Source organism: Trichoplax adhaerens, genomic scaffold (assembly GCF_000150275.1).
Source record: "Trichoplax adhaerens TRIADscaffold_5 genomic scaffold, whole genome shotgun sequence".
Lineage (NCBI taxonomy): Eukaryota > Metazoa > Placozoa > Uniplacotomia > Trichoplacea > Trichoplacidae > Trichoplax > Trichoplax adhaerens.
Window position 1 is genome coordinate 4,967,184 of NW_002060947.1, and position 16,503 is coordinate 4,983,686.

A 16,503-nucleotide genomic window follows, 5' to 3' on the forward strand; every position below is an offset into this window, starting at 1 on the left:
AAATCTACTTGCTATAATTATTTTAATATTTAGAGATTCTGATGACAATGATCTTCGAACTCAATTGGATGTCTATGATAATCGATATACAAATGACGAAGAAGAATTGTTAAACAGAGTGGATGTCGAAACTTCAACGTGCAATCATATGAGCTTGTTTAATGCCCTATATGGAAAGGTATAAGTACTCCAATTATAAATACTTATTTAGCAATATAAATCGGATTACTCAAAGTATTTTTAGCGTACGATACTTCCTACAAAGTTCGCTTAAATCAATTAAATCAAGGGTGTATATTAACGCAATTATGCTGTTTGCAATATTTTTACTACACTATCGCAATGCTTATTTCTCTGATTATTTTTACAGGTGCATGATAAAGCTAATCTCCTTCATTTACTCAAGAGTATTACATATCATCTCTATTCCATTCCAACCGATTCGGAGCATTCAGAAGATATCTGGCAAATTTTAGACTCGTTGATATTTGATGTGGTGAACAGCGATACTATCAAGAGCATCACAAGTATGAAGCAAAAAAATGCTGAAAAATTTCGAATTAGCATGGAGAAAGTGACTAGAACTACAGCTAATCAAGGAGTACAGACTGAACATAAAGATGAAGTTGATTCCGCCATAGCTGTCAACGTTGCTTCAAGAGTTACAGCGGCCCCTCCACCGCCACCACCACCACCACCACCACCTCCTCCACCCGGTCCAAGTGGAAGTGCACCACCGGCTCCACCACCACCACCACCACCACCACCTCCACCACCTCCTGGAGGAATTCTACCACCACCACCACCGCCACCACCACCTGGACCTGGAGGAATTCCTCCACCACCACCACCTGGACCTGGAGGAATTCCTCCACCACCACCACCACCACCACCTGGACCTGGAGGAATTCCTCCACCACCGCCACCACCTCCTGGACTTGGAGGAATTCCTCCACCACCGCCACCACCTCCTGGACCTGGAGGAATTCCTCCACCACCGCCACCACCTGGACCTGGAGGAATCCCACCGCCGCCACCGCCACCTGGACCTGGAGGAGTTCCACCACCGCCACCACCTATGGGAGCTGGCGGTATTCGACCACCACCTCCTCCATTTGGAGGGCCTCTTCCACCACCAACACTAGTAGCTGGCTACGGGCAAGCACCGCCTAGACAACGAAAGCCATCTAAGAAAATGAAAACGTTAAACTGGAGCAAGTTAACAGAACGCCAAGTCAAAAGCGAAAACTTTTGGAGTAAAATCAGCACTAAAGAACCTGCCGAAGAGGAAATTGATTACGCTACCATTGAAGATTTATTTTGCAAGAAAGAAATAAAGAAAGCGCAATCGAGTGAAAAGAAAAAGAAAGAGCCAACTGAGGTGGGGCTTGAATAAATTACTATTATAAGCAATATTGGAATATCGACAACTATACATGTATGTGTCAAGTGCTCATGAAATTTTAATTTGCCATTATCTAGATTACCTTACTGGATGGAAAGCGTTCCTTAAATGTCAACGTATTTCTTAAACAGTTTAGGAAGTAAGTAATACCAATTATTACTATTTGGGCTAATTATATTATGTTATTAATTAATGGATATTGAATGATAATAATGATTATTCAATTCCACGAATTAATTATCACTAATACCCTCTGTTTGAATGTTTCTCGAAAACTTTTAAGTATGACAAGCGAAGAATTGATTGAATGTTTAAAACAAGGAGATAAAGATAAATTTGGAGTGGAGAAACTTAAATTGATGATGAAATTATTACCAACGACGGATGAGGTTTGATATCATCACCTTGATCTTCAGTCTAAATAATCTATTTTAAGTGCCCATTTATCAATTTAGCGATGTTATGGTTATTATCTTGTTGGAAAATAATCTAATAGATATATCTCGATCAGTACTTTAAACTATTCAAACACTAGCAAGACAGTTTAGCAGTCCTTTACTCAGTATTGTTCTAGAATATTTATACAACTGTTAATATTAGCACTGTGTCATAATCTTATATGATTTTGTGGATAAAATTCATTATCGTTTCTAATTCAGATTAAGGAATTAAAAGCCTTTAAAGGAGACACTACAAAACTGGGCCCAGCTGAAAAATTTCTTTTAATGCTGTTGGGGCTACCAGGGTAAAGATTAAAGTCGTTTTAGAATCATTCCGTTAGAAACTTTCTTCAACCTTTCGAAATTTGCTTGAAGCCTTGAAATATTCTATAGTAATTAAATAAAATTGACTTAATTGTGATACTTACCTCCTTAATATAGCTATAAACTACGTATTGAAGGATTAATCTTAAAGGATGAATTTTCTACCTCATTGGAATATCTTAACGTCAGTTTACAGACCATTTTAAATGCTTTGGATGGTAAGTGTAGTACTACTATAGGCAATTTTAGCAATCAGCATATGCTTTAAAAAGCGAAAATTTCGTATTTAAATAAGATTCATTGACATTGCAACTTAAGTAGTCATCACTTACAGTTAAATATCCCAAGAGAGACGCCAGTTTCTGCCTCTTTGTCATTTCTGGCCTCTGTAATTCTCAATAGATATAGGGATACTGCAAAGTAAATGCAACGTTGATACTAGCAAATGTTGAGAAAGAATCATAATTTATAGCCTATTTATTAGAAAAAGTAGTTCTCTAAATGATTATGAATATGCAAAGTTCATATATCGCCGATCCGGTTGTAATGAATAGGCTAACCATTGATCTTGTATAGCAAATGTGTTTAATACATCCTGAAATTACTTTCGGAAAAGTTGATAGAAAAGTAAAAGGTTTATATAGCTGTGATATACTGCGTGTAATGACATATTATTTAAACGTGTACCGAACGATATACCTACATATATAAATGTGATTTTATGATGATAAATTCGTGTCTAAATATAAATTTGCAGCGATATTACGCAATAAAGCAATGGAGAATGTTTTGGAGATTATATTAAAAACCGGCAATTTCATAAATGCGGTAATAGTATTTGCTTTAAATGTTTACAGTAGATATTGACTATTTTAGCAAAGCTAAAAATAAATTTCATTCAATAGGGTAGCTTTGCTGGGAATGCTCATGGTTTCAAGATAGGAACATTACTTAAATTAGGAGATACACGCGCTAATGTCCCTCGTATGACATTTATGCATTTTCTTGTTCAGGTATGCATTATTTTTAATCGGCAAGGTCTATAGCTACTACCTTAACCATATTAAACACTTAAATAAAAGTAAAAAGTATACGGCCATGAAATAATTTTCTTTATGGTTATTGAAATTTCAAGTAATACTTTTTTACACGAATGAGCCACTTTTATTTTAAGATGGTAGAGGACCGCCCAGAATGCAAAGGTTTTGTAGAGAGCTTAGCTCCTGTAGAAAAGGCTGTTAGGTACGATTACCGAATAAATTGAAAGATTTACCATGTTTCTTCTAAGAGCTACAATAAATAAAGTAAATTATTGTTCATTGAATTTCGTTTGATTCAGGGTCATCATGGATGCTTTAATTGGAGAATTTAGGGAGATATCTACGAAAGTAAAGAAACTCGATCAACAAATTGAAAATTCATCTGAAGACGTCAAAGAACAATTTGAAAAGTTTATCCAAGTAAGATTGACAGACTTGTAATATTACTACATAATGTGAATGTTGATGGTTGGTTAAAATTTGCATGTAGACTAACGGCTAAGCTTGTTTCTACGGTGGCAGTTAATCGTCTTACTGTCTTCTTTCGTGAGAGGAATAGATTTTTTCGAAGTCAATAAGATTATTTTTACTAATATAAAATTTTCAATAATAGGAATGTCAGCTTGAATTAAAATCCGTTGAAGATACGATCGAAAATGTTAATTCCTTGAAGAGCCAGTGTGCCAAATTTTATTGTGAAGATGAGAAATCATTTAAATTAGAGGAGATTTTTTCGATCTTTCATAGATTTGCCTCCAATTTCAAAAAATGTGTCGATGTAAGTAAAACCTAGTAAAGTGACAACAACAGAGTGCATCAGGCTAAAATCTGAATCATTATATTCAATAGCATCTTAATTAGTTTAACCAACTCTTCTTATTTGTTTGTTTCTTGCTTTACTTTCAACTTTGAAATGCTTTTTCCGTACTAATCTCGAGGATACGAGTACTACTTTTAAATTTCACTCGTAATATAACTCTAAAATTAGTATCTACGCACTTGATATTTCATAGGAGAACCAACAGCGTATAAAATTAGAAAATAAAAAAGCTGAACAAGCTAAGCGCCAAAAGAAAATGAGCGTGCCGGCTTTTTCATTAGGAAACGGTATTGGCACGAAAAGGAGTTTAAGTGTAAGCGAGCATAGCAAACCGAAAGATGAAGGCTGTATAGTAGACAATCTCCTAAGCGAGATCAGACAAGGATTTGAGCTAAAGCCTCGTAGAAGTCGACGTAAATCATATCAAGAGAGTTCTGGTGATGAAAAGCAAAAATCTATTGCTGAGATTGAGAAGAAAGTGTTAGGGGGTGATAATGATGCTGGAGAAATCGCTATACAGGAATGTGAAATAAAGCCAGAGAATACAATTGAGTTATTATCGCGTCCTAGTCCGACTAAATCTTCAAAATCTGCCGATACTGACCAATCTGGAATTAAAATTTCAATTCCAAACGGTAGCAAAGTAAACTGTGTGCAGGGTCTGAAACTAGAATCAGCCATTGCAGAGAGTAAGTTGGAAGAAGTTATAGCAAAGACTAGTGACAATTCAGGAATACCGGAGAAAGCTGGTGAAATAAAGAAGATAAACACAGCTGCATCTACCAAAAATTCTCATGATGATGAAAGCAATTTAATTAACGACGACGATAACAAGTTAGTTAAGAAAAAATCTGAGAATTCATCCGACTCAACCAAGGACTTGAACTCGTCTCTAGATACTAATGAGGCAAAGAAGCCAGTTAGCATTCAGAGCGATTCCACTCGGCCAATAAAACAGGAACCCTCGATAGTGACTGAAGTTATCGTTCCTAAGGAAATTTCTGTAATGGCGACAGGCACTGAAATGACAGAAGCAAAAATTTCGATGCCTACGGAAATAATACACGAAGAACAACCCGATATGCAAGCAAGTCAGACGGCCATATTACACGAAAATCAGGGTAGAAATATTGATGAACATCTCCAGGCAAACAAGCTAAGCCGTCAAGCCACGTATACGAAAGGAAAAGTCAAGAAGATGCCAACAAGAGTAGAGGCCGTTACAGTTGGAACGAATAAGGTCCAAGTTGCAAAGGCATCAGAAATGATTTATTCAGCTGAGGTAGTTGAAGATGTTCCAGTGGTTGTGGAAAGCAAAGCCATTGAACCTGATGAATTGCAAGTGGAAATTGTTGATAACCGACAACAGGTAACAATATCATCCGAAATATCAACTAATTCATTAGAGGACACTGAGGAAAATCAGATACCAGAGACTGCTCAACAAGAAGCAAATAATGAAGCGGCAACGGAAATTCCTGCCCATCTGAATTTGTCAACACCAATTCCAGCACAGCAACAGTGTGTAGTTAATGATAGCAATGAAAGAACAGGTTTGAAATCAACCTCAAGTGAGAAATCCGATCCAGTAGGCTCTCCACCTCCGAATATGGAAGTAAGCAGTCGAACTACTGATACTGCTGGCCAGAAAGATATCTTAATTCGTAATGAGACTAATGCAAATAAATCGCAATCTAAGTCCGATTCGGCTTCGAAATCTAAGTCTTCAGCGAAGAAAAAGAGTTTAAAAACGTCCGATAAAAAATCTGGCTCGACGAAAAAGAATAAAAGTAAAAGTGAAAAGCCTGACGAGAATACTAATAAGAATAAAAGTAAAAGCGAAAAGCCTAATGAGAACATTAATAAGAATAAAAGTAAAAGCGAAAAGCCGGACGAGAATGTTAATAAGAATAAAAGTAAAAGTGAAAAGCCAGAAGAGAATATTAACAAGAATAAAAGTAAAAGTGATAAGCCTGAAGAGAATACAAACAAGGCAGGAAAGAAAGCAGGTACAAAAGTGTCTAGAAGTACGCTTATCGTTAACACCGATTATTCCAGGTCAAAAAGTGAATCTAAACCCCAAACTGATAATAAAGAAACTAAAGAAGCGAAACCAACACCGCCTAAGGATACTCTAAAAGTTAATCAACCCTCTACCAGAACAGACGAAAAACTGCCAGAATTGAAACAACACAGTTCAAGTGAAGAGGCATCTGCAATGGTATCAGATAATGAAGTAGAAATGCGTCAAGAAGGTGAAAAGAAGCTAACATCTAAGAGGAAAAAGAAAACGAAAATGTCCTTTAAAACTTTCGGCCGCTTATTTAATATTCAACGTCGTCCTAAGCACGATAATGATGATGATTCACGTTTATAATTATAATAAGGACAAAAATGATAGTTAGTAGTTTTTAAATATGAAATCTTTTAAAAGCAGATCTAAGCATTAACATTTGTTTTAAATTGGCTTGATAACTATTTCAAAGTATTATCATCAAGTCATCTCTAGAGGGAGTACGGCAGTTGAAAGCCACTTAGACTAAGCCAGAACGTTTTATTTAAACATATTAGCCTTTAGTACACATTTTTTCAGCTGTAAGTAAATTAAAAATTTTCTAGACTTCATAATGAAAATATCCTGAAGATCCGCGTAAAGATCCGTCTTTCTTAATTAAAACCAATATTGAAACAATATGAGATACATGTAACAAGCAAGAAATATTTTACCTTGACCAAGTCTTTCATATTTTATATCATGCAATAGCTAAAGTTATCTGTTTTATCTGGAAATGCAGCATTTTTTATGCTTGTAATTATGAATTCTGTGCTTAAATTAGTCCTAAGTAATTAAAACTGGTGACTAATTGAATTATTGACATAAGAAATAATACAAATGGCAGATGAAGATGATTTTTTTGTAACATCCTTTTAAAATTATAGCGCTATGGGTTATGCAATCTCTGATTTATACCTTATAGTATCGTAATTAGTCGCGTGTTAAGCTTAGGTTTGACTTTTTTCTTGAAAAAGTAAATAAGTTTTCTTTCAAAGTGCAAGAGTATTAGCCAAATTGGTTACTAATTTCTGGTAATATGTCAGAAGTTACCTGTAGAAAATAATTATTAACAGCTCATGCATTCTCTGTTACATGGAAGTGAATATAGAGATATAATGTTCGCCAAAACATAATACAAAATGTATACATTACCCTATTTTGCCAATCTTGGAAAGACTAAAGGCTTTTAAATAATGTTGATCGGCTACCGACCTGTATCCATTGAAATTTGGTAGCGGATGTAAAATTAGAACTGTTATTGCATCAATTAGACATGATTATTTGATTTTGGCCTTGAAAATATTATTATTAAATTTTTTTTAAACTCAACTGGAACCAATGATGTACATATTCATTTAATTACCCCGGCAGAGTATACTGAGAAGCTGAAATAGTTAATTATTTAATATCCTGATTGCTATTACAGCAAGAATGAAAGAGCTATAACTATCCTGAATTTAAACTGAATTACAGTAGATAGCTATATTGAAGCTAAACGATTCTAACTATTAGCTATTGACTGAATGATCTATTTACTATCTGTTAAATAATTTGAAGTGACTCAATTTTGATGTGCGATGGATATTCGTAGAATATTTCAATTACCACCGCACGATAATAGAACCTTGCTAGACCATATTAGCAGTACGTACAAATAATCGAGATTTCCTTTTGCATCTATCTATAAAGCTGATCGTTGCATAATCAAGTGTAGAAATAAGTTATAACAAATAAAGGTCATGTGGGCAATTGAATAATAATTGTCAGGCAAATTTGGAGACAATTCCCATCTGTTACTGTTTGGTAAGAATAAATGGTAATCGTTCCTCCAGACACTGCGTTTACTCTAACATAACCTACATTGGCTATTTATTTCCATCAGCAAGATGGTTTACTAAGCCACGTGATTAGAGCGTAGATTAAAAATATTAGTTTTATTGGGAAGGGATTAACCCAAAAAGAAATTTTTGTTGTCATGAATGATATTGGTTATAAAATGGAATCATATGTTGCATTGGTACATATTGCATATATTACAGAAATGGAATAGTGTTTTCTATCGAAATTTGAGAATCCAACCATAGTATCAATAACTCACTATGAATATTTAGGAGAAGTATATTTCTATTCTAAGTTATGATATCAAAAACCTGTTGATATTTAATTTCTTTCTTGATTTGTTTTTGGTTTCTACTATTCGTCGCAAGTAACGTGATTGGATACTTAGAGGCTGCATTACTATTTAATGATCTATCATTAATAGGTAGTTTTTCACATTGAGTTAAACTACGATTTTTATTTATTTTTGGAGATATACAGAACGTGATTTACAGCCGTTCTGTCTCAACGGAATGAAAATGAGTAGTCAATAAGGACGGAAATTTAAAAAAATGTGACAGATTTAACATTAGAAGATATTATATATTGACAAAGGTTAACAATGTCGATTAAATGGAATTTAGCTCGTCAGAAAGCGGCTGAAGAAAGTCGTCGATTATCTTTTACATCACATATCGATTTAAATGGATTAGATAAAGTCGAACCAAATTTAGTTATCGATATAATACGACGCCCATCTATCCAGAATTATACATCGCTAAAGAAATTTCTATCCAAATGCAATCGCCGTTGGTTAGAAAAATTTCTCAATATGGACGGAATGGAAGTGCTTCTAGAAACGATGGAAATATTATGTGATCAAGGCTGTGCTTCCGTTGCTGATGCTTTTATTCAATTGGAATGCATACTTTGTATAAAAGCAATTTTAAATTCAACAGCTGGCATTGAATACATCACTGACTGTAAGCAGGCTTCTCGTTTGATTGCTAAAGGTACTGTAGCTACGATATCTAAAATTTTTATTAGCAATCATCGAAATCGAATTCTTAATATTTCTATATAGTAATAAATGGAATAATCATAAAATCAATCAAATTTATTCTTCTTTATATGCTATTGAGACTAATATAATTGTTCGGTTAAATTTCAAGAACATTTTAATGATCATTAAAAGTTTATTGGTTATTGATATTGTCAAAAATTAAATCATTATGGCTTATAGGATTCTTTAAGCAATATTTCAGTACAGATTTTATGTTGTTATTGACATTTTCACACATTAATACATTATTTCTATCAATCAATATTTTTCATCCGCTACGTATTAGTTGTTTACAGTTAGTAATAATTGCGAGAAAATGTAATCGCCTTGCTTAGTATCGTTTATAGCAATTCTAAGTTACGTAATCGAGTTTCAAATTTTAGGTAATCTGTGCATTTGTAAATCAAAATCGAATGAATATTCTCTATTTAGCTTTAAATTCTGAGAGTGTAATGGTCAGGAAGCAAATTGTTGAAATTTTATCTGCGATCAGCATGTATTCAGCTGAGGGCAGGGATGTTGTTATGGAAGCTTTAGAGAACTTTAAAGTAAGCTTGCAACTAAGATCGAAATTGTATGATGATCTTTACTATGTATCAACTCTAATGTTGAACAATTATTATGAAATGGGCATAATCAGGTGGATCAACTGCGAAAAAGTCCATATCAAATCATAATTGATGAATTACGAGATGAAAATATCACAGCTTACAAAGCTACCTTAGTAACATTTGTAAATTGCGTCCTAAGAGGAGAAGAAGATATCGATCGCCGAATTTTGTTAAGAAATGAAATGATAGGTAAAATTTTAATGTAAATCCTTAAAAATTAAGTAGCGATAATTATTTAAATCTAAGCCAATTAGAAACTTAGCCAACCATGTAAATAAAGCTGTACAAGTTATACTTCTTAACATTTTAATGAAATTATCAATCAATGCAGGTTACGGTCTATTAGATGTAATAAATAAATTAAGGTACCGAATTTAATTTACTAACTTAACTGAAATTTGTTTCATATAGATTTTTATTATATATCAGTAACAATAGTGTCATGAAAGAAATTTTATATCTGTAGGCTAAATGATGATGACAAGGATCTTGAGATTCAAATTGCAACATTTGATGAAGAATTATCAAAAGATGAGCATCAGTTATTGGAACTAATAGATACTCCTAGAGAAGACAGTTTTCCGCATTTTCAACTATTTAATGCTATTTTTATAAAGGTTATCCCTAATTCTAGTTTTACGAATGATTGATAATAAATAATAATCTTATCGGAATCGACTTTAATTATGAATTTATAACCATATACGTATATGCCTAATTTTTTTCAAATTTGCTTGTGGGTTACATTACAGCTAAGCAGCAACCCAACCTTACTCCATTATTTCAGGAATATTACTTACAATCTTAACTCAATATCGAATGATGATGTGAACTGTATAGAAGTGTGGAGACTATTGGATAAAGTAATTTATGAGATTGTCCACTTGGAAAAAGTAGAAAATTCTCAAGGAATTACCAAAAACTACGTAGAAAAATATCGTATTGATAACCGAAGGAAGTCTCAGAGGAAGATTAGTCATAGTCAAACTCAGACAGATTTGATTTTGGCCCAATTTGGTGTTGACCATTTGCAATCTAAAGAACTTGAAGGTCAGTCATTAAATCTTGAATTACCTGCTTCAGAGGCAAACGATTTGATATCTACCAGTTCGAGTACCATGGATCGTACTGGTATCCTAAAAGAATTGCCTCCGAATGCTGCATCTACGGCAATTCTTACTGATTTACCCCAAACATCTCTATCTGTAATACCGGAAACTAAAGAAAATTTGTCATTTTCGGGACCACCACCTCCTCCACCACCTCCGCCGCCACCACCACCACCACCAACACTCGAAATGGCTACTCCAGGAGGAATTTTACCTCCTCCTCCTCCACCACCATTACCACCACCTGGAATGCCTGTCCTAGGAGAACCTACACCTCCTCTACCTGGAATGGCTACTCCAGGAGGACCTATACCTCCTCCACCACCTGGAATAACTGCTTCAGGAGGACCTTTACCCCCTCCACCTGGAATGGCTACTCCAAGAGGACCTATACCTCCTCCACCTCCTCCACCCCCAGGAATAACTGCTCCAGGAGGACCTTTACCTCCACCACCACCTCCTCCACCGCCTGGAATGACTGCTCCATGTGGATCTTTACCTCCTCCACCACCTCCTCCACCACCTGGAATGGCTATTCCAGGAGGAACTTTACCTCCTCCTCCTCCGCCAATGCCAGCTTCATCTGCTTCTAGATCGGAACAAGGATCTCATATCTACTCGTCAGCATATATTAAGGCTACTACAATAGGATTTGTTTTAAAAAAGCATCCAAGTAAGAAAATGCGTCATTTAAATTGGACGAAACTAGGTGCAAATTTTATCAGTAACGGTGGTGGGTCCAGCATATGGAGCAAATTATCTCACGAAGTTATAGAACAGCTTAATATTAATTATGAAGAAATTGAAGAATTGTTCTGTAAGAAAGATCCAATACCACAAGCGAAGTTGACTACTAAGAAAGCAGAGCCAAGCGTGGTAGGGTATAGATGACTTGATCAATTTCAACCTGTAAATTAAGTATAAATATAATTATATTTATTTGCAATCTGATTTTAACCTATAATATTTAGACGAACTACCAATTATTTTGGCATATCTAACATAATTCCCAGTATACGAGTACACGGTAGTATACTATAGGTATCGACTTTACTGTAATTGTTCATATTTAACATGTCCCCAGGTATCGCTGCTGGATTCCAAACGATCATTCAATATCAATGTGTTTTTACAGCAATTTAAAAAGTAAGTGAAATTACTATAACTCAGGTATTGAGCCTTGCAGACTTGGTAGCTATCGCTAAACATTTCTTCGCTCTATGTGTAACAAATTCTTCACAGGTTATCAAACAACAAAATAATTGATATGATACGAAATAACGACAAAGATACTTTTGGCGTAGAAAAGTTAAAACTTTTACTTAAATTATTACCAAATTCAGAAGAGGTACCTCGCCTGTAAAAAATATTGACTATGTTGCAAGTTACTACAATTACGTTTCTAGACGTAAGATTTAAAATATTGATGCAAACTAGCAAATAGATTTATCTACATAAATCGACCACAGGAAAACCAGTATATGAATTTATTTCGTTATGAAGCAAGATGTAGTAAAATGTCCAATTAACCAGTAGTCTGTTTATTCAGATAGAAGCTCTACGATCCTTTACTGGAGATCGGAGTAAATTTGCAACTGCTGAACAATTTTTAAGCCATTTGATCGAACTACCTAGGTAAGTTTAGTTAGATAAATCACCTGTTATTTTTTACTGAAAGGAAAAGTTATGGTTCTAAGTTACTTCATAATATCGAAATCATAGCTTTTATCATAACTAAAATAATACATAACGTTTTGATCGCTTGAGTATCGTAATAGTAAAATAAAACCATGGCCTCTTTTAGTGTACACAATGAATTTTAATGCCTTCCGTAACATGCATTTCAAGAATTTTATTTACTAGCCCAGGCATAATTTCAATGCATGTATTTATACTGAAAGTTACGTAAGCCAAACTTTGTTACCAGTTAATTAATCTTAATTAATCATTTACCCTTTTCTTAAGTTACAAATTGCGAATAGAAGGAATGATACTGAAGGAAGAATTCGATATTTCAGCCGAATACTTAAAAACTAGTTACGAGACAATCACCAACGCAATTGAAGGCAATCATAAATTAAAAATATTTAGATTCAATTGCTTGACTTTAATTCTCTTGTATCACTTTTTGATATTTCATAGACATCTGTCAGCATTCTGTTAGCCTAGGTCAGTTTAATATTATCTAATTAACATTTTAATAAATAGCAATACATGATAACAATAAGTTGAAAGATGTTTTGGAGATCATATTACACACGGGAAACTTCCTGAATGCAGTAAGTTGTGTGTTTGCAATAAGTAATCTAGCATTTGAGATAAAAAAAGGCGAAAAAATTATCAAACTTAATCTTCATCATCCCATTAGGGTAGCTATGCCGGAAATGCTTGTGGTTTTAAGCTGAATACATTGCTTAAACTTAGTGATACAAGAGCTAACAAGCCGCGAATGACATTCCTCCACTACATAGTCCAGGTATCGCATATACGGCCTTATTCAATTAATGCCATACGAGATGAAGGGTTCGTTCCTTTATCTCATTAAACATGCTAGTCACTTTAATCCTGTTTCCATATTTGTTGCATGTTTTTAGTTCCTGGATGAAAAGGGAATCGTTGACTATTTACCCGATCTGATGGCAAATGTAGAATTAGCTGGCAGGTAATTCAACTATCAGCTCTGAATTATCAATTCCACTCAATCCACTTTCTATTAGATACCAATCTTTCCATTAGAGAGAACAAGTACTATTAACTCTGGTTAAATTTAGGTTAACATTGGACAGCCTGGATTTAGAATTTCAAGACATTTCAAGGAAAATCAATAAACTTGCAGAACAGCTAGAAACAGCACCAGAAGACGTTAAAATTGTTTATCAACAATTTGCTGATGTAATTTTGTTCCAAATGGACAAACAATGATATTTTATTTAAAATAATTATCTGATGATTTTAGGCCATATTCTAGCTCATTTAGAATTTACTAGTACTTACATAGAGAGACATTGATATTTTTAAACCCTAAACGAAAGTTTTACGTCCTCAATGTTAGAATTGTAAGGCAGAATTAGAAGACATTGAAAGTATGAAGGAAGATATTGATCAACGGAAGATCGCCTTGGCTAAGTTTTATTGCGAAGATGTGAATAATTTTAAGCTAGAAGAATGCTTCGGCATATTTAATCGATTTATGCAGAATTATAAGAAAGCTAAAGAAGTAAGCACTTAGTAAAACTTGTAACTTTTATTCAGCATTTCTATAAGAGAATCAAACCCACAATGCTGGTATTATGCATAGTAGGTATATAACTCATCTTTATGGAAATATAGGATAATGATCAGCGCAAAATGCTAGAAGCTAAGAAGGCGAAGCAAAATGAAAGAAAGAAGAACTTAAAAAATATTGAATCGTCCAAGCGATTAAAGTCCTTGTCGAGTAGAGAGAAGAAATTAGCTAACGAAGAATGTATAATCGACAACTTGCTGCAAGAAATACGCACTGGAATAGATTTAAAACCACGACCAAGAAGAAAATCACGAGCAAGTTTAACACCAGAAGGGGTATCGGCTTTATTACAAATTGCTCAAATTGAAAAGGATTTGATGGGAAATTCCCAGGCTTCAAAAAATAATCTATCTAATATAGAAGAAAATAAGGAAGCCCGGATTATTTCTGATAATGCAGCTTTCATTGATAAGAGTGAGTGCCAGAACGCAAATTCATCTCAATCTGATAGCTCGAACTTTCATCTGACTAATGACCTTAAGCTTGAGCCTCTAGAGAAAGAAACAAATACTGCTATTGCAAGGACGAGTCAAGACTCTAGCTGGTTCCTAGTTGATGAAAGTAAGGAGAAAGTGGGTCTATCGAAATCAGCTTTAAGTTCGATTATTAGTAAACAACAGCCTGCCCAACCAGGATCACAAAATCAAAAAGTGCTTGCATCCAGTACGGATACAAAGTTGCTAAGGGTAAATTATTTTTCCAACAAAGAAAGTAGTAAAAATGAGCGGCGGTCATCACAGTGCAATATACTATCAATTGATGACGAGGACGAATTATCCAAGGATTATATAAGTAAAGCAAATAAGATCAAATCAAATTCCAGTCTCAATTTATCAACTGAACAAGGTTTAATAGGGGAGAGTCAATCCCTAAAAACTGCAATTAGCCAAGAGTGGATTGGAAGAAAGCCAATACAGAGCCCGAGAACAAACCGAAAAACTGATATTGTAAAATGTAAATCACGGAAAAATTGGGAAGGTAAAAGTCTGATAGGAAAAGAAAGTGCAAATAGCGATGATAAGACTCCAAGGAGAGACGAAGTTTTATCATCGTTCTCATCGGTAGCTAATGACAAGCATATTTTGGATAGAATTACAGCTTTAGACAGGAGTTGTGATAATACTAGCTATGATACACCTAGAAGCTTAGAGAAGTATCATGAAACTCATACAAAGGAAGAGGAAGAGGTAAATCCAGCTACTATAACCGTCCAGAATGATAATAGTACTATGCAACTTTCAATCAACGGATCTAATAGCCAGCAGAGCAGCACTCCTAGCCAAAAGCTACGTTGGAAGCAACCTTTTCTGAGATCGAAAATTTCACCAACATCTCCTAGCAGTAGTTCTCAGTCGGCTACCAATGAGGTAGTCAACGTACCAGGTAGCAGTGGACTATCTGCTCAATCCGTATCGGCCTTGCGAGATAATCAAGAAGAAATTAATGAACAGCAGCGCGAACATAAAACGACTTCAATAAGAAGTAAAAAGAAATCAATCTCTTTATTATCTTTTAGGAGCCTTAGCAAAATATTTGCAGTATCACTATCAAAGGATAGCCATCGTAAAAAGTAGATTGTAGTAGGCAAACAAAATTATTACACGAACAGAGTAATAACTAATTGCAAAATTACAGTATATTAAAGACTAGTGATTGATATTTTGCAAGATAATTTTGGTTATTTCAAAACTAATGGCATAATTACAAAACTGTAAGTCCTTAAACTCTATCATGTTGAAACGAGCCGAGAAAGTGCAGAAACTAAATATGATGTGGGTATCAGTAATATCGCCATGCCCGATCTATTGAAATTCTTTTCGGAATCATTCATGTAAAACATTTTTGCGATATGTCCTTTCGTCTTAATTGATAACTATTCGTAAGTCATACATCTAAACCCTATTCCATTTACATCCGAGATTTTATAGATACTCATGTTTGTGAAATACATCACTTCTGATATGATCTAGTCAGAAATTGAGGGCAGTAGGTACTATATAATAATACTATAATTAATTCCTAACATTATTTCCAGAATGCTATAAATGAAAGTAGGAAGTTATGCTAGACTAGGTCTTCTGGAATTGTATCGATAGTTATCCTACTGCTTTTAATAGAACAATTGAAGGGATGATGTTCTAAATTTAATATTAGAGATCTATAATGATTACTTAATTTATTTTTGCTCAGAGGAAGTAAATTCTATCTGTCGTATTACTTAGGCTATATTAAGTCATAAAGAAGATAAAGATGATGAAAATGTGTTTTACTATTAATATGCAATGCGTATAATTAATAACCAAAAACATCGGATACATCAGGGTTTCGATGTTGGCAATATCTTTATAATATTCTATCATACATTATCGAAGGTACATTATTACATAATTATAATTCCCGGAGAAATTCTTGCTATAAAGGAACATTTTGTGTTTTATTGGTGTTGATAATTTAAATGCTATTTCATCAGGTCACAAAATGTGAGCTGCGTGTTTAAGTAACGATCACAGTTTGATTAAACAATTGATATG

At 34.3% G+C, this 16,503-nt stretch overlaps 1 protein-coding gene across 1 annotated transcript; it reads left to right on the plus strand.

The window, feature by feature from the left end:
- Positions 1 to 8,525: 8,525 nt before the first annotated feature.
- On the plus strand, positions 8,526 to 10,227 carry TRIADDRAFT_25420 (uncharacterized protein; the record flags this gene model as incomplete). Its single annotated transcript, XM_002112476.1, has 5 exons — positions 8,526 to 8,916; positions 9,399 to 9,540; positions 9,627 to 9,766; positions 9,909 to 9,942; positions 10,044 to 10,227. The coding sequence occupies 5 exons, from the start codon at positions 8,526 to 8,528 to the stop codon at positions 10,225 to 10,227; spliced, it is 891 nt and encodes a 296-aa protein (XP_002112512.1).
- Positions 10,228 to 16,503: the final 6,276 nt, after the last annotated feature.